Source organism: Ambystoma mexicanum, chromosome 9, assembly GCF_040938575.1.
Source record: "Ambystoma mexicanum isolate Mex_15411 chromosome 9, UKY_AmexF1_1, whole genome shotgun sequence".
Lineage (NCBI taxonomy): Eukaryota > Metazoa > Chordata > Amphibia > Caudata > Ambystomatidae > Ambystoma > Ambystoma mexicanum.
Window position 1 is genome coordinate 1,087,155,366 of NC_090931.1, and position 23,355 is coordinate 1,087,178,720.

At 45.8% G+C, this 23,355-nt stretch overlaps 1 protein-coding gene across 11 annotated transcripts in view; it reads right to left on the bottom strand.

Moving 5' to 3' along the window:
- Positions 1-23,355, bottom strand: part of GPD2 (glycerol-3-phosphate dehydrogenase 2) — a 2,458,594-nt gene that overhangs the window by 474,399 nt on the left and 1,960,840 nt on the right. For all 11 annotated transcript variants that reach the window (XM_069616409.1, XM_069616412.1, XM_069616410.1 and 8 more), the window contains one exon: positions 21,717-21,848. In XM_069616409.1, coding sequence (XP_069472510.1) covers positions 21,717-21,848 — 132 coding nt within the window. The remainder of the gene's footprint in view (positions 1-21,716; positions 21,849-23,355) is intronic.

Genomic DNA, 23,355 nt, shown 5'->3' on the forward strand with positions numbered 1-23,355 from the left:
CCCCGCCAATCAAGCTGCCGGTGGACGCGGATCTTCTCTCCAGGGAAGGAGGCGCCATCCTCCACCACGACCCGAAATCGCTGAACTTGCAGGCCTGGCTCCTGCAGCGCTAGAGTTTGGAGGATACGACATACCGGCCGACTGCAGAGAGGTTCTTGCAAAGGCCAGGGCGTCCTCGACTCTTAAATGCTACGGACACAAATGGAAGAGGTTCTCTGTCTGGTGCCACGCACAGAAGATTAACCCTCTACGGATTACGGCTCCCCAGGTACTGCCGTACCTGCTGACGCTGGCCAAAGCTGGACTGGCACACGCGTCCATCAAGATTCATCTTGCTGCGATCTCCCGATACACCAGAACCACGGGCCGGACGTCCTTGTGGTCTCATCGTCTGGTGAAAGAGTTCATGAAGGGACTGTTCAGATCGTTCCCGCCGGTGAAGGCTCCGGCCCCGGCGTGGGAGCTCAACGTGGTGCTGACCAAGCTCATGGGACCTCCGTTCGAGCCTCTGCACTCGGCCCCGTTGAAGTTTCTGTCGTGGAAAACAGCGTTTCTTGTGGCCATCACCTCCGCACGACGGGTGGGAGAGATCCAGGCCCTTTCCTGCAAGGCCCCGTACTTGACTTTTCACGACACGAGGGTAGTGCTCAGGACGCACCCCTCATTCATGCCCAAGGTACCGTCGGACTTCCATCTCAACGAACCCTTGGTGTTGCCTGTGTTCTTCCCGTCGCCTTCGTCGCCGGCTGAGAGGACTTTGCACTCGCTGGATGTGGCTAGAGCGCTGAAGTTCTACGTGGACCGCACGAAGTGTTTTCGGAAGACGTCACAACTCTTTGTGAACTTTGGACCTGTCAATCAGGGGAAGGCTCTCTCGAAGGCTTCCATTTCCAGATGGCTCTCCGGCTGTATCATGTACTGTCATCGGTTGGTAAACCGACCGCTGCCTGGCCATCCGAGAGCCCATTCCACCAGAGCGATCGCAGCTACCACGGCGTTCCTTTCTGGTGTGCCCCTGCTGGACATATGCAGGGCTGCTACGTGGAGGTCGACGCACACCTTCACGAAATTCTACTGCGTCGATCGGGACTCCAGGGAGGAGTCCAGGGTCGGCCAAGCAGTGCTGCGCAACCTGTTCGCCTGAGGTGAGGCTGGTGAGGAGGTAAGATGCTTAATGTTGAGTTTGATGTAATGCTTAATGTTGAGCCTTTGCCACCTCCCGTGGTTGTGCATGTGTGTACTGCTATGTATTCTTTATTCATGAGCATGTGAATCCATGCCAGACCCCATGCTGGAGAAGGAACAAGTTACTTACCTGTAACTGTTGTTCTCCAGCATGGGTCTGGCATGGATTCACATGCGAACCCTCCCGCCTACCCCTCTGCGGCTCTTCACTTGGTCATACTGCCACTTCACGTGCTTCCAAATCTGAAGATGGCTGCCAGAGGCGGTGCTTAGGTAGAGGGCAGTCATTGGCTGTGGTCAGTATGACGCAGAGACCAGTGATTGGTTATTACTACGAAAGACAGATCAGAAACGAAACTGATACTGGTTTTTTCTTTACCGAGGATTCCCAGCCTGACGACGGGGAATATTCGTGAGCATGTGAATCCATGCCAGACCCATGCTGGAGAACAACAGTTACAGGTAAGTAACTTGTTCCTTATTTTACAACACAAGGAGGTCAAAGGCTTGGGTTGGACTGGGTACATGAATAAGGGGCTTCAAAGAAATTAAAAGGAAGACATTTCAGCTTGCTAAAAGAGCATAGTCTGTCCCAAACTGGCGTTCGGTTCTGCCTCCAGTCAGTCCAATTTAAGTCATTCACAGTCAGTGGGGTTTCACTTGTCGCCTGCACTTCTTTCTTGGTTGATGCTCCTCTTGGTCATCATATCCAGATGCTGAGTAGGTGGCCTGGTCCACCTCCCAGGCTCAATTGGCCCATGCTTGCCAGATGTCACTGGACCTGAAGAGCTTCTGGTGAGTTCATCGGGATAGTGGTGCTCGACTCTGCCACAGTCTTTGCCAGCACTGGGTGATCAAGTGCCTCTTACACTGGATATGGTCTATGTCCCTCCTCAATTTCCTGATCTTGTTGACTCTTCATTTTGTTACCAGTACTTTCCTCATTGATGCCCCAAAATCATTGCCTCAATTACCTCCTTTTTCTTCTCCTACTTCTTTCATTACCACCCCCCTCTCTTGAGGCCTCTGATCACCTGGCCTTCCTGGTCTCCTTTACAATGCCAGGTTCCCATTCCATCTCCCCCCTCACTGTATGCCTCTTAATGTTGTTCCATTCGCCTCTCCTTTCATTCAAGCCCTTTCTTCCTTCTCTCTTTAACCTCCTTTCTGCTTGCTCTCTTTGCTCATCCATCCTCATCACTTCATATTGCCACTGTTTTCTTCCTTCCAAAGTCCACATCGACATAAACTGTTTTCATAATAAAGCAGAAACGCCACCCGAGGCTACGAATACTGAACAGCACCCAGCAAGGATTTTGCAGCTGCTGAGGGGATTGGCTGTCCAATTTTGAATAGTCTTTCACAGCTTCTTTGGTATGCTCCTTAATTCCTGGTGCAGCTCTGTAGAGCAAACGCTCAAGAAGGCTTTTCGCTGTAAAAAGTATAAAATATACATTTTTCAAATATTTCTTTTTTTTTAAGCAGTCTGCAATGCTAAACTCTGCCATATGTGGATATGTGTGTGTGTCTGTTCGAAATGTGCAGCATACTACCCAACATACTACAAACCTGAAATGAGGCATGTGGCTAGGTTCCATATTGTAGACAATGTAAAATGTCTACAACACAGAACCTAACCACATGCCAAATTTTAGGTTTGTAGCATGTTTCTTTTTTAAACACTTTTTATTTGCATTTTCATAATAAACAGCAGACATTGGGTGTGCAACATTTCCCTCCCCCTCCCCCTTAGCCACATTCTTAGTGTAGCCCGGTCTGGTCTTTCCTCATCCTTTCCCCTACTCACGGTGATCGACACTTCCTATCTTCCAGCCCCTTCGGGGGAGCACCGCAGTGATGTCATGCCCCCCCCCTGCCCGCCCTCCATCCCTCATTCAACCTGTAACAAGTTTTTCATGGTGGTTTCAGATCATTAGATTTTTATAGGTCATTCAGTGGTTGGCTCCAATGTACAGAAACCTCTGACCCCTCTGTGTCAGTTCCCACCCCCTGTAGTATTGCCAATTCGGCAATCCCCCATTTGCAGGCATCCGCTAGCCACCTAGATAGTGCCTGGCCTGTGGGTGTTTCCATGTGATGGACACTCGTCGTTTAGCGAACAGCAGTAGAAACCCTATCATCCCGTTTCGTGTTTTGTGTTTCTTTCCCCCTGGGAGGATCCCCAGATGCATATTTGTGGGTTGCACTCCATTTCTGACCCCACTAACATATTCACTTCCTCCATAACCTTATTCCAATAAACTGCAATAACCCCGCAGTCCCATATCATGTGCCAGAATCCCACTGGGCCCCTACCACATCTGGGGCATTCATCCGATAAGCTGTTGTTCATTGCCCTCAATTTGGTCGGGATCACCTATGTCCTATGGATAATATTAAACTGGATCAGCTGGAATGAAGCATTTCGCAAAACCTTTTGGGTTGATTCCCATATTGCCTCCCATTCCTTGTCCGGGATCTGATACCCAATTATCCCTCTCCCATTTCTCCTTCATCTTCAACTGTTGTAGGTTCCCCTTCTCGTAGGGCTTTATAGATGTGTGAGATCCTAGCTGTGCCCGCCGCTTGTTCTAACAGTACCTGTAGCAATGGACTTGTTTCCGGTTCTTCCGGGATTTCATCCCATAAGCCCGCTACTCTACGGACTATTGCACCGTATGCCAAAAACAAGCCCTTCAGTAGATCAAACTTTGTGGACCATTCAGCAAAGGTCATTAGTTTTCCCCCTTCGAACAAGTCATCTACCTTCTCTCATACCTTTTCTTGAAGCCTCTGTACCCCTGCTCTTCAGATTGCGCATCGCAATTTTCGGTCTACTCCCCAGGGCAAGTACCCATCATAGAGCCCTCCCAGCCCTTCCTTCCAAACATACTTCTTCCACGTTTCCCTAACAGCCTCAAACACAATTGAAGACCCCTTACTCCCCATTGAGTTCCACAGCAGCTCGACATACTTCTGATACGGTGGCAGATTACCTACCAGTCCCATCAAGGCCCCCCCCTGTCTGTCCCCATTCCAGCACCGACTGTAGCTGCACTGCTATAAAATATTTGTGGTGTTGCTGCCCGTTTTTCCTTTGTTGAAGCCCAGGAGGGCCACCGTATCCTCGGAGGGGAGGCCACGCCCCCTCCCTATATCAACTCCTCATTATCCCTGCAGGGCAAAAAGCCTGCGGGGGTGCAAGGGCGCGGGTGTTGCGGCCCGTTTTTCCTCTTTGTTGAAGCCCAGGAGGGCCACCGTATCCTCGGAGGGGAGGCAACGCCCCCTCCCTACATCAACTCCTCATTATCCCCCAAGGGCAGGAAGCCCGCGGTGGAGCAAGGGCGCGCCCGTAGGGTGTTCGGCGCCTGGAGGGAGAGGCGTGAAAGTCAGGCCAGCACGAAAAAGCGCGACAAAGAATAAGGTTTCTGTGAACCCTGTATGCTGGTGGCCGCATGGGGACCAACCCTGTTGGACTGGACTAGACCGGGACCGGTCTCCGAGGTGAGCAAGCTTGCCACTGTGGTGCACCTATAGTGTTGTTGGGCCCACAGCAGGGGAAGGGCGCAGTGTTTGGTGCCGCAGGTCGTCCGTGGAGGGAGGCATTCCCTGTGTTGGTTGTCGGACGGGGGAAAAGGAAAATTAGTGCAGACGAGTGTTTTGCACCTGTGACTGCTCGTGACTGTTTCTCAATAGGTGTAGAGCCTGTGAAGTTTGTTGGGGTTTTTACACATCAATTAAGCTCAGTCTTCTTGGCCAGCTCCGGGGGATTTCATCATGTCCTTACTAAAGTCCTTGAGGTCCTTTAAGGGCCATGCTGTGCCAAGGAAACTGGCCAGGAAACCGGCCAGCTCTATGCCATCCACCCCGCCCATGTTCTGTTACGAGTCTGCCTCTAAAGTCTCCAAGTGTACCCCCACTCAACTGGAAGCAACAGACAAAGCATACCCTGATATTGACCCTGCATACCAAGGGTCCATCCACACCATGGAGGGCATGAAAGCACCCACACCAGCAACCCAATGTGGGGGGGGAACCCTCCAGTAATTTGGCTAGCGTCCGAAGTCTGAACCACGTAGACACTGCTTGTCAGGAAACTTTGCCCGCCGCCATTGGGAACCCATATGCTTTGCCTTCGGCCAATAAATATGGCACTGGCATAGTGGGGGCTTGCGATGTGTTAGTCCTCCCACCCGCATCCCTGGCACCTCTTGTACCTGTCACTCCCCCACTTAGCTCGCCCCATGTAAGGCCACTTTTGCCCCTTGTTCTCTCGTCCATAGCAGGACCTACTCTCGACTGTCCTCCCCCAGTCACTGTTGTTGCCACTCTGGATCAAATGGACACAGAAATTGTTGTAGCAACCGAAGATAAGCTCCCGCCCAGCCCCATCTGCAGCTCCTGGAGCGAGAACCTACTTGCAACGATCTCAGGGTCCAGTTCCTTTCTTCACTTCACCCCATTTAGGGCCCTCAAGTCCACCACCCACGGCAGTTATCCCCCCCTCTGCTCCGTCATGCAAGGAGGTTCACACTGTCGGAAGCTGCCCCTGTGCACATGTGCTCTCTGAACCAGCAGCCATTAAATAACTGCTTCTGGTACTGATTGATGCCCAGGGGAGGAGTGGGGAGGGGAAGGGTGGAGTGAACTCGTTGGGGGAGTCTACCAGCATACATCATGTTGGAATGGAACCAACCCCCCACAGAAACCTTTGAACACTGCACCCTGCGAAAGGACTGTCCATGTATTAATGAGCCCTACTCTGGATGACCAGTCGATGCACCGCGACGCTGATAGGGGACACCCCACTGGGTGTATCAAATCAACTCTGCTGGCGGATTGTCCACCAAGCTCCCTGATAAGCAATGGCTATTGTTCAAGGGAGCGCAGCCCCAAGAGTCATGTATATGGGGAGCAAAGAACTGCTACTGTTTTCCTGCTTGGGGTACCTAAGCTGCCTGTGGGCAGGCGAGAACCAAGGGATGCTCTTTCCAATAAATGTCTCCACTGGCTTCATACAGTTGGGAATTGTCCCTTTGTGGCCAGGGAAGCTATAGTGGGGTGTGTTAGATTGGCCGGCGAGGGTACAAACCCCTCTGATTCTGTAAAAACTGGTTTTCAGGAATGATCTAATGGCCAAGGAAGTCCTGAGAAGGTCTGAGGTCTATACACGGGCCCCGTATAGTGGGATTGCCATCAGCTCTCGCCCCTATCTGGGTGCTGTTGCAACCCCCTGGAACTGTCACCCATAGTAATGTCCTGTCTGGAGCAAATTGTACACCTCTGGGAAAAAGGCCTGCGGTGGGTTGTGACTGAGTGCCAAGTGTGGGTAATCAGTCTTGTGACTCTCTGGACTAGTAAAGGGACAATATGGGATGTAATGGGGACCTTATGGGTGACTCTTTTCTCCCTCCCAGTACCTTCTGATCTATTTTATTTGGATATGGAGCACAGGTTGTAATTCCTTTTATGTGTTGTGATTTTGTTTTTCTTGTGTTTGATGGATTTTTGAAATCCGAATAAACTTGTTTGACTGACAAAATATTTTTCATAGGCAGGCAGGCCTAATCCAGCTTGTGTTCTAGATCTGTGTAGTGTTCATAAGGACACACTACTTCTACCCGTGTTCCATTATAGTTCCCCCACTTTACCATCTAGCATTTTAAAGAATATCCTTTTCAACACATATGGTATATTGGTAAAGAAATAAAGCAATCTTGGTAGAATCACCATTTTACATAATGCCACTCTACCCATCAGGTATAGTGGCAGGTCCTTCCTGAATTGAATTGAGTTCCCTATCCTTGAGTGTGCCCTGCCGGTATTGTGTGTGAAGGTGTCCTCCATGTCATGAAATATTGGTATACCTATATCTTTAAACAACTCCATCTCCCATTTTATCCCTGCCATCGGGAGGTCTTGTGTATGACATTCCCGAAGCCCTCCCAAGCGGGAGGAGACTAATTTTAGTTCTCCTGTGGGTTAGAAACATATAAGAGGAGATCATCCACATATAATGATACTATATGTTGGACCCCTCCGACCCCTATCCCCGCCTCCACCATCTCCTGCCATAGGAACTCTGCTAAGGGTTCCGGAGTGAGGGCAAAAAGTATTGGAGATGCTGCACAACCCTGTCGCGTCCCTCTGCCTAGTTCCCATTTCTCAGATACCCAGTCATTCGTTCTCAAAAATGACATTGGTTTGTTGTATAGTCGGGCCAGCCATTTACACATGTTTTCCCCAAACCCAAACTCCTTCTACACTCGAAATAACCATTACCACTCCAACAAATCAAACGCTTTCATGGCGTCAAAAGAGGCCACTGCGAGGGCCTGTTTATGGGATTTGACATGTGGTGGTTTGTAGCATGTTGGGAAGTATGCTGAACATTTCGTACAGACAGACGCAAACATCCACAATTTCCCCTTAAAAAAAAATGTGACAAATGTATATTTATGTTTTATACTTATTACATTGTCTACACCATGGAACCTACCCACATGCCAAATTTCAGGTGTGTAGCAATGTTGGGAAGTATGCTGAACATTTCGAACAGACACACACACATATCCACAAATGTCCCTTTTATATAGAGAGACAGAAATGTGTGTGTGTGTGTCTGTGCAAAATGTTCAGCATACTTCCCAACATGTTACAAACCTGAAATTTGGCATGTGGGTAGGTTCCACGGTGTGGACAATGTAAAAAGTATAAAATATACATGTTCTTTTTTTTGCGATCTGCAATGCTTGGATATGTGTGTGTGTCTGTGCGAAATGTTCAGCATACTTCCCAACATGCTACAAACCTGAAATTTGGCATGTGGGTAAGTTCCATGGTGTAGACAATGTAAAAAGTATCAAATGTTACATTTTTGTAATTTATATTTTGTTTGCTGTCTGCAATGCTTACCCCGGCTCTTTCCGTCGTAGTTCTGCCGTAGTTCTACATTCATTGTTCCTAGAGTTCAGCAGTTCATGAAAACTTCAGCAGTTCATTCTCCCTTAACTTTCCACACTATCGGCACCCACTTTTGAAGTCATATTGGTGATACCAAACGGTGCTTTTGTAGTAATGTGGGTGACAGGAAACAGTGTATGGGCCTCATTACGAGCATGGCGGTAGCTGTGCCTGTATGGCAGGCACGGCTACTGCCATGCTGGCAACCGGCACCGCCTCCCGTGATTGGGCAATAACCGGCCCATTACAAGATGAGTGGGCCGGTAATTGCCCATTCGCCAGAGGCGGTAATGCCGGGCTCTGATCAACGGTTCCGGTGCAATCACAAGTTCTGCTCGCGGGTGCCGCACACCCCGCCAGGCAAGACCTGGCAGGCTGTGAGGAACCCGCAAGCAGAACTCGTAATGTGGCGGCCCGGTATGAACAGTGCCGGTGCCTTACACGCACCGTTCATACAGTGGCCGCCACTGTTATAATGAGGCCCAATGTCTCTTAAATAGTGTCCGCAATTATCTTGTCCGTCACATTGTGGCAAATCTCTCATGATAATTACAGGAACTTCATTTCCCACAGAAGTTGATGAATACATGAAACCTTAACAGTACGAAACGTACATGATTCACTCGTACACGTACGGTTACGGCACTGCAAGCTTACACGCTTCAGCCCTAGGAATAACCGTGCGTAGCACAGTTATACCTGCTGGTTTTGTTATATAACTCAACCCCTAAGTTCTATGGGAGTTTTCTTTCCCCGGAAACTATGACAATGGCATATATTACTGCAAGCTACATTTGAGCTGGGGGAAGACATAGTCAAGTGAGACGATGGATTTTTACCCTTAAACTTTGCCACTCAGTTCTGCAAGGTGCACCACATGGTGGTTCAGAAATCTTTGTTATTTGCATGACAACAAGTTGGCCTGTACAATTTATGTTGACCCCCTTGGTCCGACTATCTTCAAACTGTAGCACTTGGCTTCCAATTCCAAACAAACCTGTTTGTAGAACACTTTTGGGGATAAACATTTTTCTCATCCTCCCAGGTTTTTTGTAAATGGAAACATTTCTTTTTTCTTAAACTGCATATGCCAAAGCTCTATGATAAGTTTATTTAGGCCATCTGCCTTAAATATATACTTTGCCGCATCACTGTTAGTCAGAACGGTTTCTTGCTAAAAGTGAGTTGTGTGTCACAGTGCTCTTGTAATAGTAATGCTACATCAGACGTTTACATGCCTATTACTGTGAGACAGATAATATCCCAACATTACGTAAAGGTTTTCTTTTATTGCAGGCTTCCATGTTTTAAAATACTCTAGTGTTTTTCCTGATAATTCATAAACCAATATCAATTAAGGCAAGAAAGCAAATCTTCTACTTTCGATGCTGTTGATTAATACTGTGTTCCACTTACCCTCTCCAGCAATGGCATCTTTGACTCTGCATTTCTTGGAATGCTGGCACCTTAACCCCCACTTCCTTTCCAGTGGGATTTCACAGGGGTCTGTTTTCGACCCACTTGTCTTCACTCTATACCCTTTATCTGTAAGCAAACTAATTTCATCCTTTGACTTCTCTTACTACCCATTTACTGAGAACACCCAAATATTTTTCTCCTTTTCTTTCACCCCTGAATAATCCTCCTACATTTCTGAATTTTAATTTCTAAAGTACAAAACCAGACGAAATAAAGGCGTCTAGGCGCGGACAGGAGGAATGAAATAAAAAGCAATCGACAAAGGGAACTAGATTAACAAAATAAATGGGTCTTCAGGGCTTTTTTCGAAAAAAGGATGAGAATACATTTTTCAAGGGGGATCATTCCAAAAGCGAGGAGCCAGAACTGAGACTCTACGATTACTCCTAGTTTTATAGCTGGATTCAGGGACAGTGAAGACAAAAGACTATCCAGAGCGAAGAGCTTGACTGGGCTTATGCAAAGAAATCTTGCTTTTTAAGAGGGCCAGATCATGTTAACATTTAAAAAAAGGTGTACAATCTTAAGAGATTCTACAAGGGATCGTCTAACATCAGAAACCTGCCCTCTTCTAGGCAAAAAGAAGCCAAAGAACCATGTCCTGCACCAACTGCAGCAGTTCCGGTTGATAGTTAAGGATTTCTGTATATGCATCATTTGCATAGTCAAGTTTTGAATTGATCAAATCTTCAACAATTGGGGCTTCGCTCTCACTCGGAAGGGATGGTGAAGTTTAGGGAAGCAGACAGTTTGAGGAATGACATTTTTATTACCTCCCCAGTTTGAGCAGTATGTCTTCCAAAAAACTTCTGTTCTGTTAATTATCTGCCTACATTGTTGGCAGTCTAAACAGAAATGGAGGGATGGGGCATTTCATGCAGTTATTTGAAAAAGATGTTTAGGCCCAAAAATGATTGCTATGTTCTTGGCTGAACTGAACAGAAATACATTGTAAAGCACCCACTGTCCGACAACTTCCATACAGAGTTCTAGATCGACAACCTCTTTATTTACCCTCAAATACAGATGGATGCCATTGGTGTAAGAGAGGTTTGTCGAACAGCATTTAGCAAGAATCAACAATAAAGGATAAAATTAAAAATAGAGGAGACGGGGGTGGGCCCAGAGGGACTGGCCAACATACAGTAACAGGGTCCAAAACGTCAAATCTGACCCTTTGGGATCTATTGTTGAAAAAGGATTCAAACCAAAGAGAAGCTTTTGCGGACAGGTTTACTGTGTTGGCCAAGCAGGTCTGAAGAATCTGGGATCAACAGTGCAAAATGCTGCAGAGGGATTAAGAATCACAAGTAATGACCGGTTCTCTCGTCTGCAACTGACAATATATCATCTCAGAGAGCCACCAAGGCATATTCTGTTCCATACTTTGACCGAAAGCCTGATGATTGGAAGCAGTGAAGGATGTGAGGAGCTTTAGCAAAATCCAGTAATTGAGAAGTCACTACCTGTCCCAAAACTTTAGAGGGCCATGGGAAACCAGCAATGGTCCATGAATTTTGTAACACTAAATAATCAAGAGATTGTAATTTAGCAAAGGGGTAATTAAAGGCACTAAGTGAATCAGGGACTCCTCATTTATTAAAAGACCTATTAATTAAATTTGCCATGAAAGAGGCAATAGAGACTGTGTGACATCGTGCTGCAAGCGCTCGGAGGGAATCCTTCATGCGACAGGTAGGATGCAAGTACGTCAATAAAGGCAAAATATCATGAAATTACACTGGTTGAAAGGAGCAGCAACTAGGGGAGATTCCTCGAGGGCAAGAGGTACTGTAACAGTCCGTTCGACCAGTATGTCCTGGTTGATATCATTTATCAATACAAAAAGAATTCAGAACAATAGTATAGTGATGGCCTGGAATGGACAGGCTATCTGTGGGGGTTTAAGACTTGCTCAATTAAAGCCTGTTTTTGATTGGAAGGTTATGGTGGGCCTGAAATTCTAGAACGACATAAGGCAGTCTGCTATATCCCTACCATTAGACTCTTTGCCTTTTCTGAACTAGAAACTTATGAGGCAATCTACATTGGTCGACTAAGCATACCTTTAAACACTGGGATACAAACCTAACATTTATTAACATTACCACAGGAAATGGTCTTTTCATACCTGTTCTTCAAAACCTGAATGTTTACCCTGTGATGGTGAAACGATCATTATTAGCTTAAGTGCATCAGAACCCTCTCATATCACCACTTGACTGGCAAGCCACTTACTTTTGAAGAGTGCAAAGTCTGGATGAAGGGGCACATTTCCGTTATACACAGATCTTCTTCGGGCTGCTCACAAAGATACTGCCAGAGCCAGTAGCTGTGTCCTAAAGGGTGCAGCATAGCAGTAACTCGTAATGAGGGTTTGGAGAAGGGTAGAATTTAGAAAGTGTATCAATTACTTTAAAACAGCCTCCCGACAGACACTCTTCGATGTATGTCCAGGTGGGCGAGGGAGATGGGGGTGGCTACTTCTGATAAGGTTTAGATGCAGATTTGTCAAAGAATTCAGAAATCATCTAAATGTGCATGTATCAAAGAAAATGCATACAAGATATGTTTTAGATGGTACCTATTCCCTTACAGATTGCCATTATGAAACCCGAAATTTCCCCATTATGCTGGAGAGATTGCAGTGATGTGGGAAATTTGAGACACATGTGGTGGGCCTGTCCCACAATTCAAACATTCTGGAAAGAGGTCCTTTACCACATTACATGCATTACAGGCAGACTGACATAAAGGCGTCCCTTATTGTACACTGATAGCAAGCAACCTGTAGTCCCGTCCCCATTCTGTCCATATTTTGGAAATCAGAAATTGCGACATGCGCAACACCAGTAATGATGCCTATAACAAAGCCTTTCAGACAAGCTATCAGTTGAGAAAACCCTATATGATGATTAGCTGTAGAGATGACGGTCTCCTGAAGGAGATCCCTGAAGAAGTGTGAAGATGAGATAAAGAGAGGCTGGTGACGTCACAAAAAATGAGTGTGTTGCACTGAGAAGAGTGACTGAAGAAGAAAATACGTAAACCTTATAGAATCTGATGGCGAAGTAAAGAATCGAGAAGACTTTCATATATGGAAAAAGATTGCATGTGTGAAGAGCACTGCAGAAAATGCAAACCGTTTTATAACAGTACAGATGCTGTAACGCAAGTAGGCTAAGTAATCGTAAAGGCTGGCTATACGTAGTGAGTAGACTGCAGGCGGCGCCGCCATTATATAGAATCTGGATATTCGATGTCACAATTTTTGTAAGCTGAAACCAGTGGAGAAAGGAGGATTGATAGCTATGCATGTGTCACAGCAAAGAAATAAGCTGAAGATTGAAGGTAGACCAAGGAAGGCTGTCTGGCCTGGTGTCAAAGGCTGAAGCAGCCAAAACTGGTTATCAGTCCTTAAAGAACAGTGAATGTGAGACGCCGAGGCATCCATTGTTAAGTTGCAAAGAGCAAACACCATGAGTGCCAAGTTTCTTTATTTCAGACAATTAAATGCTATAGTATGGGCCGATTCACGCTCACCTGTCACGTGAGTCCAGGATGGAAATAGAAGTGGGCAGGCAGACCAGGACTTTGACAAACATACGCTCACACTCCCTTATATTCCCAGAGAAGAGAAGCTACTACAAGGCCAAGTTCAAAGACAATCTGAATGGCAGACGGCATGAGTGATGATGGATGTCGGGCTAATTGGGTGATCAGGCATGGTCAAGTCCACTAGCAAGCTGCTAGTGAGACGAATATTCCAGAAGGGTACAAGCATGCCAACCAATTATAGAGGGCCGTATAACGAAGGTCCTTATAGTTTGAGAGCCAATAATATGCTGTGTACTTAATAACTGTTGAAGATGACTTGCACTAGGGGTGAGCATAAGGTGACTGTAGCGACCCAATCACAATCCAATCCCTTATAGAAAATATACTTAAATGGACCCCTTTAACCAACCACAATCTCACTTAGGGTTTCTTAGTTTTCCACGTAGTATGACGTTACGTAGGATGAATCTTTATTATATAAGTATGATTTTTTAATGAAATGCTTCAGGACTATGCTGTGCGACATCCGTTGATGTCCCTGTTTTAGAAAATTGAAAACAAAACAGACATTTTGCCAACTTCCTGCGTCGGTCTTATCATTTGGTGTAAGAGTTATTCTGCATCCCCTCCATCATACGATGTGTTACCTCGATTAAAAGGACCATACGGGTTCAAACCCGTTTGACAATTGCTCAGTAATAGGAAATCCCTGTTGGCCTAGAGAGAGTTTTTGTAGGGCAGAATTTGGGAAGTTATGACGATGGATACAATTTCAGCATTGCTGACATACAGGTTTACATTTATTTCAATACTTGGTCACCCTTTATCAATTATGTGTCAAATAACATATGATACATGAGTGCTCGTTAATTACTAATTGTTCAATTACTTATGTTTGATTAAATGTCTTACCTTGTTTGCTATAAAAAATGTGTTTGTTTATTGTCCAATAACATTGTTGTTCTATTATGATAAACAAAGCTTTGAAAAAAAGAAAGACTGCACCTCCAAAGGATCCCGAGGAGGATTGGCCGGTAGAATAGCTAAGTGGCAGAGCCTGGAAACAAGACAGCGCAGAGCAGCATGGGTTTGGATCCCATACTCAAGTCTGGCATTAAGCGCGCTAAATGAAACCAATCACAACATTTTTTTTATTACTGCCTTCCGTTTGCAACTTATTCTGCAGAAAGGCCATTTTCTTTGAAACTAGTGTTTGAACAAGAATGCGTGAATCCTGCACCAAAACACAAAAGAACTGTTGGATAAGGAGACACTTTGATTGAGAGAAATTGTTGGATAAAGAAACACTTTCTCCACAAAGAAACTGTTGCCATCCTACCTAAGAATCGAAGGGAAGGGAACCACACTCTTGATCAAAGGGTCTTTCCTTGGAAACCCCTTTTGTTGGAACTATCCTTACATTTCGTGTTGTGAACACTTTTTACTAATATCATGTCAAATACATTTCCGTGCACCCTATGTTGTTTTGTTTCTAGTGTGAGGGTCAGCTTAGAATGTTTGGACACAAGGACAGCTTTTAAGTTGCTCACTACGTGACAGAGACAGATCCTTAATTTTCGTTTTTGAGGTAGGGAGAATCCTCTTTAGAATAGAGCTTGAGAGGCCTTTTTACAACCCATTTCTGTTTAATAAAATGTCTGACTTTGAGAATAACCTAACTTTGTGTCCGCCTCTCATTTCTGACCCCTCACAGCACGCAATGATGAATAGCCTTCTTCTTCATGGCAGTACCTGGCAGTGTAGTGAACCAGTTCTGCCAATGTGAGGAGAAGAGGAAAGCCGGGTTTGAGATCCACACAGAAGAGGAAGAAAGCTTTAAAGCATCATCTTCATGGAAGTACCTGGGAGGGTGGTGCCAGAGCAGGAAAGAGAAGAAAGGCCAGGGGAAGGCAGTCGTTCCCCCTAGTGTTGTGAACTGTGATAAACAGCTTGAGAAAAACCAGGGGAAGAAAGATATGCTCTAGCACCTTGAAGTGGCTTTTTCTGCTATATGGAATTTAATAAAGCATGGCAAATTGACAGACATCGGACAGGTACATGCACACTCACACCTCAGCTTGATTACATGGAGGTTTTATACCCCAATATGCGTCATCTAAGACATCATCCTATGTGGCAAAATACAAAACCTACCAAAGGAAGGGTTTGGTTTAGGAGAACATATCGACTTATAGAACATATAAGGATTAGTGCATAATTAGCTACCCCTTATCTGTAGGGTACGCCTTGAACTGTCCCTCAACCCCACTGATTGGGTGGCATACTATCCGAACCTTGGACATTTGGCTCCTTAGCAGCACGTACGTGAAATGGAACTTAGGTGTTTGAATCCCATCAGACTATTCCCGATTTTCCCAACTAGTCCATCATCTCTCATCGGTACGCCACAAGCCAAAGTCTTTCATTTTTAGTTGTCCTTGTTGCCTGCTCACTGTCCTGGAACATTCAAGGGATGTGAACACACCACTATCTTAGCTCGAGGCTCTAATGAACAGCCTTTGTTTTCATCTTCTGGGCTAACCTTGACTCATCATCGGCTCTGCACACAGAGTTGTTTTCTGTGTCTCCTGATTCTTACAGCCTCGGCCTGTCTCGGAGGTAGCTTGGTTAAATTCAACATGAGCCAGCGTCCATTTTCCTACTATGGCCGCCCTTACCGCGTTATATAGTGCTCTGTAGGAAGCTTCTATATGTTTTCTTTCTACCTTGCGTTACTCCATATTTACAGTTATTGGTCAGTAAGTTACTTTATCATCATTGCTTCCATGATTATTTTAGCTTCAGTACATGTTACTCTTAGTGCTTCTGTTACATTGATATTCGTAAGTATTTTCATATCGTTTCAGCATAGGTTCCTATATCTTCTTATGACACCACTTTGTACTCGTCAGATTTCACTTTAACATCCATCCATAGTATTCATTGATGCATTCTGACATCTTGGCAGGTGACATCCTTCCACGCAGAATTCTTCCACGCGACATCCTTCTGTATGGCTGCCTGAGTGCATATCGCCTCTCATACACTTGATGCATTATAGGAACAATGCAGGGGATCCCATCTACTGTCCTTCTCCGACTGTCCCAGCATGACGGCATTGAGGTGGTGGGAACTGGCAAGATAGCGTCTACCTGCTCCTCTACACCTCTACAGAGACATTCCCCCTGGTGTTGTGAACTGTGACGAAGAGCTTGAGAAAGGCCAGGGGAAGGGATACTTTCCCCCTGGTGTTGTGAACTGTGACGAAGAGCTTGAGAAAGGCCTGGGGAAGGGAGACTTTGCCCGTCGTGTTGTGAACTGTGAAAGTAAGTCAGGAGAGTGTGAGCACAAAGCCAAGAAAGGCCAGGGGAAGGAAGTCATTCCCCCTGGCTGTGTGTGGAGAATAGCAATGAGAGCTAGACACCAGGAGAAGGGAGTCATTCTCCTGGTGATTGAGTTTACAAAGAGAATCAACCCAGTAATCCAGGGGAAGGGAGTCATAAATCCCCCAGAGAGTAAAAATGATGAACTTTTAATACAAAACCAGCAATTCTTTATGTTAAGGTATTGAAGTCAAGGGAAGGAAGTCATTCCCCATGGTGCTAGAAAACCCAACAGCAAGATACATGGAGAAGTGAGGAATTCTACTGGAACCCAATAGTGAAGAAGCAACTATGGGCAATAAAGAATGTTGATCTTTGAACTGGAACGTTACCTTTTGAGTTGAATTGAGAACTTTACCACGTGTTGCCATTATAACCTGGAACTTTGTTTTGTGCCTTGTAAAGGGATTAAGACCTGGGGAAGGGAGTAATTCCCTCGGGTAAAGGTCCCAGTAACAACTGGAACTGTGATCCGTTGTCCCGAAAAAGGGAACCATTCTTCTGGACCAAGAAGATCCACTTCCTTTTTAGTTTAACTATAAATGTGAGGGGCGGAAGTATTCTTCTTGACACAGGACGGTGGACTATTGATTTATACAGACATCCTGACCAAAACCTTATTATTTTAGTTAAGGCAGGGAAACCCCTCAGAGATATAGGGAAAGATAGGGAAAGCAAAATACTCAACCTTGCAACCAACACACTATACACACGTTCTACTTCTGCCCAGCACCTTCCTGTGGAATTGATCTCTGTGCAACATCAGTACGAAGACAGACCTACCCACAGCTTGTTTCTTTGAAAAACAACTGACCCTGCAGGAGTTAGAGGTAGAGGAGCAAAGAGCTCGAGATGGGAGGTATTTATGGAGGGATAGTTGAATGTATTTTGGACCCAGGCACCAGAAAGCCTTATGGACAATGCAGAGGGTTTTAAATGTAATCCTTGCATCCACTGAGAGCCAATGAAGGGATTTCAGAGCTGGAGGGATACGATCCCAGGGCTTGAGGCCAAGGACAAGTCTTGCAGTCCTGCTCCGGATTAGTTGTAAAGGGCAGAGAGTGGAGGTAGGTAGATTTAGAAAGAGAGTGGTACAGTAGTGCAACCTAGAGAGAACCAAAGCTTGGGAGACAGTGAGCTTCTGGGGGAAGGAGAGGAAAGGCAGAGTACCTCTGAGAAGGTGCAGTCGGAAGTTTGACTTTTTAGAGACGTCAAAGATGTGGGCGGAGAAATAAAGTGAGGAGTTAAAGATGACCCTGAGGTTCTTAATCCCGCAGGTAGGGGTGGGAGGAGGGCCAAGGGAGGCCGGCCACAGAGTGAGGGGAAAAGATGGTGAAGGTGTATCGATGATGAGGGTCTCAGTCTTGTTGGCATTTAGACAAAGGTCGTTGGCGGCACACCAATCTTAAATGGCAGTTAGGCAATCAGAGATGAGAGAAGGAGAGGAGGTGGCCGAGGGCAGCCTGAAAATGAGTTGAGTGTCATCAGCGTAGCACTGGAAATTTGAGCAGAAAATGGCAATGCAGTGGGCTAGAGTTGCCAGGTATTGGTTGAAAAGCCAGGGCGAGAGTTTAGACCCCTGGGGAACACCACAGGAAGATAGATGATAGGAAGGACCCAAGTGTAACCTGGGAGAGTCGTTCAGAGAGGAAAGAGGTCAGCCAGGCCAGAGCCTTATCAGTGATACCCAGGTTATCACATAGATGGTTGAGCAGGGTGATATGGTTGACCGCGTCGAAGGCAGAGGAGAGATCGAGTAGGATGAGGACAGAGGGAATGTTAGAATCAAGGTTGGAGAGCAGATCCTCACGGATGTTCAGGAGAGCAGTCTCCGTGCTTCTGGCGGCTCTGAAGCCAGATTGGTGGCCATGGAGAGAGCCAACAGAATCAGAATGAAGGTTAAGTTGAGAGATGGCCAGCTTTTCCAGGAGTTTACCCAAAATGGGAGTAATGGAAATTGGGCGATAGTTAGCCGGACAAGAAGGATCAGCAGTGGGTTTTTTGAGAAGAGGATGTACAAGGGAGTGCTTCAGAGAGGAGGGGAAGGATCCTGAGGCAAAGGAGAGGTTGCAAAAATCGGCAAGGGCCAGAGTGAGGTTATCTATGTGGTCCTTGATGGTTTTAGAGGAACAGGGGTGAACCTGTTTGGATGGGGCTTTCATAGATCGGACTTGTCTAGCGACCTCATCAGGGGAGAAAAGAGGAAAGGATGAGAAAGAGTGTGGGGGTGGCAGAAGGAGGGTCAGCAAGTGGAGACGGAGAAGGGAGAGGAGGGGCAGTTGAGGAAAGGGTGGACAGGATGTCCTGGGTTTTAGAGATAAAGTGAGAGTCAAGGGCATTGCAAAGAGCCTGGGAGGCAAGGGGAGGGGTAGAGACTGCCAGAGGGTTGGCCAGCTACTTGCAGATTTTGAAGAGTTTGGCCGAGTTGTTAGATGCTGCAGAGACATGAGTTTGAATGTAAACTCTCTTTTTGGTGAGGACAGAGAGTCAACATTGCCTTTGGAGCAGGCGACAGGACAGTTTGTCAGAGGATGAACAAGAAGCCCTCCATTTCCTCTCAGCCGCCCTACACTTAGTTTAAGTGTACCTCATGACGGGGCAACAACATCAAGAGTAGCAGAAATAGAGGAGTAGAGCAGGGACAGGGCTGTGTCAGGGTGTGAGTCAGCCAGGGGTGGAGAGGAGCGAGGGGTGATGAGAAGGTGGCAGCAAAAGCCTCAACTGACACACGCTTCATGGGCCGGATGTCCGCAAAGGTAGGAGGCAATCGTGGGGTATCCTTGGCTTGTGGGAAAAAGAGAGAGAGACGAGAGGAGAGGAGGCAGTGATTACTCCAGGAGAGAGGAGTGGTCAGGGGAATAGCGAGGGGGAGGCCAGAGGAGATCAAGACATCAAGTGTGTGTCCAGCAGAGTGAGTCGGGCCAGAGGGGTGGATTTTCAAATAATTTGTTTTCCGGACAAAATAACCCTGATTATTATCATTAGGTGCAGGGTGACTGAACAAATTGCACCTACCTCCACTCTGAGGCGGCAGCAGCCGTGCAACACCAAAAAGGACTCCAACGAAGTAGAAAGGAAGGTGGAAGGCTGCAGGACCTCACACTCAGCAGCAGTAAGGTGATGAATGAAAACACAGAAAAGTCAATGTGCTTTGCAGAGGGGGCCAGCTAAATGTCAGGGGAAGTCTTTGATCTGAAATATCTTATATTCTTGGCTTAGTTTGGCCCGTGCTTGGTGTGAACCGAAGATCATCAACTAGTTTTTGCTCCCGTTCAAGCACATCCAATTAGCTTTCATCCAGGTCTCAATGGTATTGTATATGGTTGCCACCCTACTGTTTTCTGGTGCCAAGAGCACAGCCTTTCAACAGGCATTCAAGGGAGCTTCCAAAATACCCCTATCAAGGAAAGAGGCACTAGAGGCCTGCAGTAATTCCACCCAATTATTCATTGTCCACCTACATATCCCACAAACACAAATAACTCTAAAGAATGTAGGTACAAGTAGTAGCATCTGGTGAACTTTGTTATTGGAGGGACGTATATGTTTCCCACCAATATGTGGGAGCGCTTGAGTGTAGAGAGGGAGCCTGTACCAACCAAGTGGGTTAGGGGCGGTTCTCCCCCAAATTTCTTTTTTAAATAATGGGCTAAAAGGGTCCATTTTACTGCACACTTTCAAAAATTGGGTAAAAAGACATACAGCTTGCAATCGGTTTTGAAGGATAATATTACAAAAAGAATACCAAAGAATCCTCCAACAGTGTACAGGAACATTTTCCAAAGCATATTCACAATGTCTTTGCCCCCAATATATATGTCAGTATTGCATCTTCATGCTGTCTGTGCCCAGACATGTCGGCGTTGATACCCACGTAAGAAAATATTCCCGTGTTCTTTGCCACTAGAAAATGCCATGTCACACGATGAAAGCAAGGTAGGCCAGTATGGCTACGTAATAAGACTCATCATGTTGGCTTTACCCTTGAAGCCCAGTCAAAACTACCTCGCCAGAGTAAGAACGCATGTGAAGACTGGTGTGCCAATAAAACCACCCATCCCACACATCCAAGCACTCAAGTTGTCTTTATTATACTCGAATAATGGGCAAAGACAACGTGATTGTTCCAAACTGGCCTCCCCCACCCCCTCACACTGTGATCACTTACGAATGAATAGCATCTGTTTACTCCTCAGTCATCATCACACACACACACACACACACAACCCCCACCCACGCAGATTCCATCATCTCAAACATGTGTATGAAAGCTTGAGTTCACGCGCAGACAATCAACATTTCACTTCCCTCTGGGAGGCAGCAGTGGATCTTCTCCACAGCACTGAGACTCCATGGAGGCACATATTCATCAGCAGGTCGAGCGCCTGCAGCCTTCACCCCTCACTCTTTCTTCTCTGAACCAGGCGGGAAATGGGGCCAGCACTCTGACCCCGCCCGAGCCCTGCACAAGCGTGGAAGGGGAGTGATGAAGAGGTATTTGCTCCCCTGCAAAGGCTGGATTTCCAGCGCCCATACAGGGAAACAAATGGTGTGACGTCAGGTTACGTCTCCCTGATGTGTTTGAAAGTGCGGCACGGGAGGCCCTGAAGGGTCTCCTGCCCCTGCTCATTTGCTGCCCTATGGAAGACAGTAGGAAATGGGAAAATCCCCACGCTTTTAGATTCTTTGCAAATGCAAAGACTATCTGCATTATGAAATGCCCATACATTTTTCTTTTAGTTTGCATTTATGGAATGGGACGCAGTGGGACACATAAATCAAGGTGGGCGAGGGTTCACCCTATTTGTCCCTACGGGAAGACTACCTCTGCGTACAAGTTATTTAAAGTGGGTTTAGATGTCAACTACAACATGCCATGATTCAGAGAAACTCTCTTGGTATAATCATTTTAATCACACTGAGTGGTAGCAGCAAATACTTTTCTGTAACTGTGTACTAAATGTACAATAAAATAAGACATTTTGCACTTTTGTTGGCGGTTATGGACTTAACTGCCGAGATTTTGTTTTACAGCTTTCGCCTATGGAAAAACCATATAGGAAAAAGAAAAACTTCTTTTACATCAATTCTGTTCGACTGACGAGAGAATGAGGACATCCTACTGGTACTTCAGATGTGAGTGCATACCTCTGCCTCGATGTAAGGAAATTCAGATACAAGCCGCCTCCCAACAATTGGACATCTCTTGCCGGTAACCTTCGCCAGTTTGGCCACTTCGAATGCTTTGTCGCCATATGCAGATGCAAGATGCTGAGCAACCTACAGGACAGAAAAAAGGAAAACATTTTGTCCCAGGAAAATAGCAGATGCAGTGTAAAGCATGCCTGTCAGATTTCCTGAAGCCAGTATGAAATAGGCTGAAGCGCTATTGGGATTTGATTGTGTGGGAGGAAACGACTTGTGCTGTGAATGCTTAGAGCAGCACTAACACTACTATGCATGTATCAATGTAACTGTGACTAATGATGCTTCAGCAGCTTTCTGCTATGGCGATCACATTTAAGGAATACATTGCTGGGCCGAGATGCAACAGGAAAGGAGAAAGAAGCACGGTTTTCTTGATGTAAACCCTTAAGTTAAAATACAGATCACATTCCAGGCACAATGATAACAGCTAAAGTTTTCAATTTATATTATTTTAAAATGACTAGCAATTCAAATAAGTTACATTAAGTACAATATCTAGAGAACAATGTGATAATGCATAGCTGCCATTAACTCTTTAAATTAAATTTTAAATGCTAATAGTCCCCAGACAGTGCACCGAAATATCTCTCAAGCTGGAGTTTATAGGTTTGTCCTTAAACCAAATTAATTTGATAAAAAGAAAACTGGCATCATTAGTGAACTATTAACACTGTATACCAGTTTTTATGTGTACGCCTTAAAGGGAGTGAGTGCATACATTGAAATGTCTGTCAAAAACAACCTTAGTGTGATTGTTTTGCCTGTGAGAGGCCACTTTGTGAGCACTGCAAACTAGCCAAGAGTGCAAGTTCCCCTAAAGTGCCCAGTAATGTGCATCAACTGCATACCATCAAACGGCAGGGGACATGCCTCCCTAGATATCTCTGCAAAGCACTAAATCTGGGGCATATTATGTAGGACGGCATTACCAAGCTTCCACTGGCAACAATAGCGGTAAATGTTACTCATTACACAATACATTCTGGAAGTAAGCCATTGTAAACAATGTTGATCAGATGGCAACCAATAACATACAGTTGACATGTCTGGTAGCTTCTGTGCCACTCGGTAAGCAATACAACCAGATAACCTCTTTAAACAATTTGTATAATCAATATATAATCAATATTCAAAATGTTCAAATTAGGTTAAAAGATAGTTAATCGCTGCAAATAGATCACTGTTAAAGAAGATTCTTCCAGACCAGTGATCCGAGGACGGGGAATCACAGTCAGAAATCCAGGTCAACAGGTTTTCTTTGAGCTTTTCCTGGCTCAGCTAGAGGGAGGCATCAGAGAGCATTGAAGGTCAACTCTCAGGACGGGAGGGTGGCAAACAAGAATACACGGTAAAACAGTATAAATTAAGTAAAATCCAGTAAGTAATGCGGGTTCAAAAAGTCTCTAGGAATGTCGATAATACACTATCCAGATGGTTCGCGTTCTCTGTGAGGCTGGCCCGTGTTACTTTAATTTAACCCTGAGGTGTCTATGCAGACTATGTTGTGCTAGTCTACTAAGCCTGAATGGGTACGCACAATTGATTTTGCAAGTATAATGTGCAAACAAGTATAATGTGC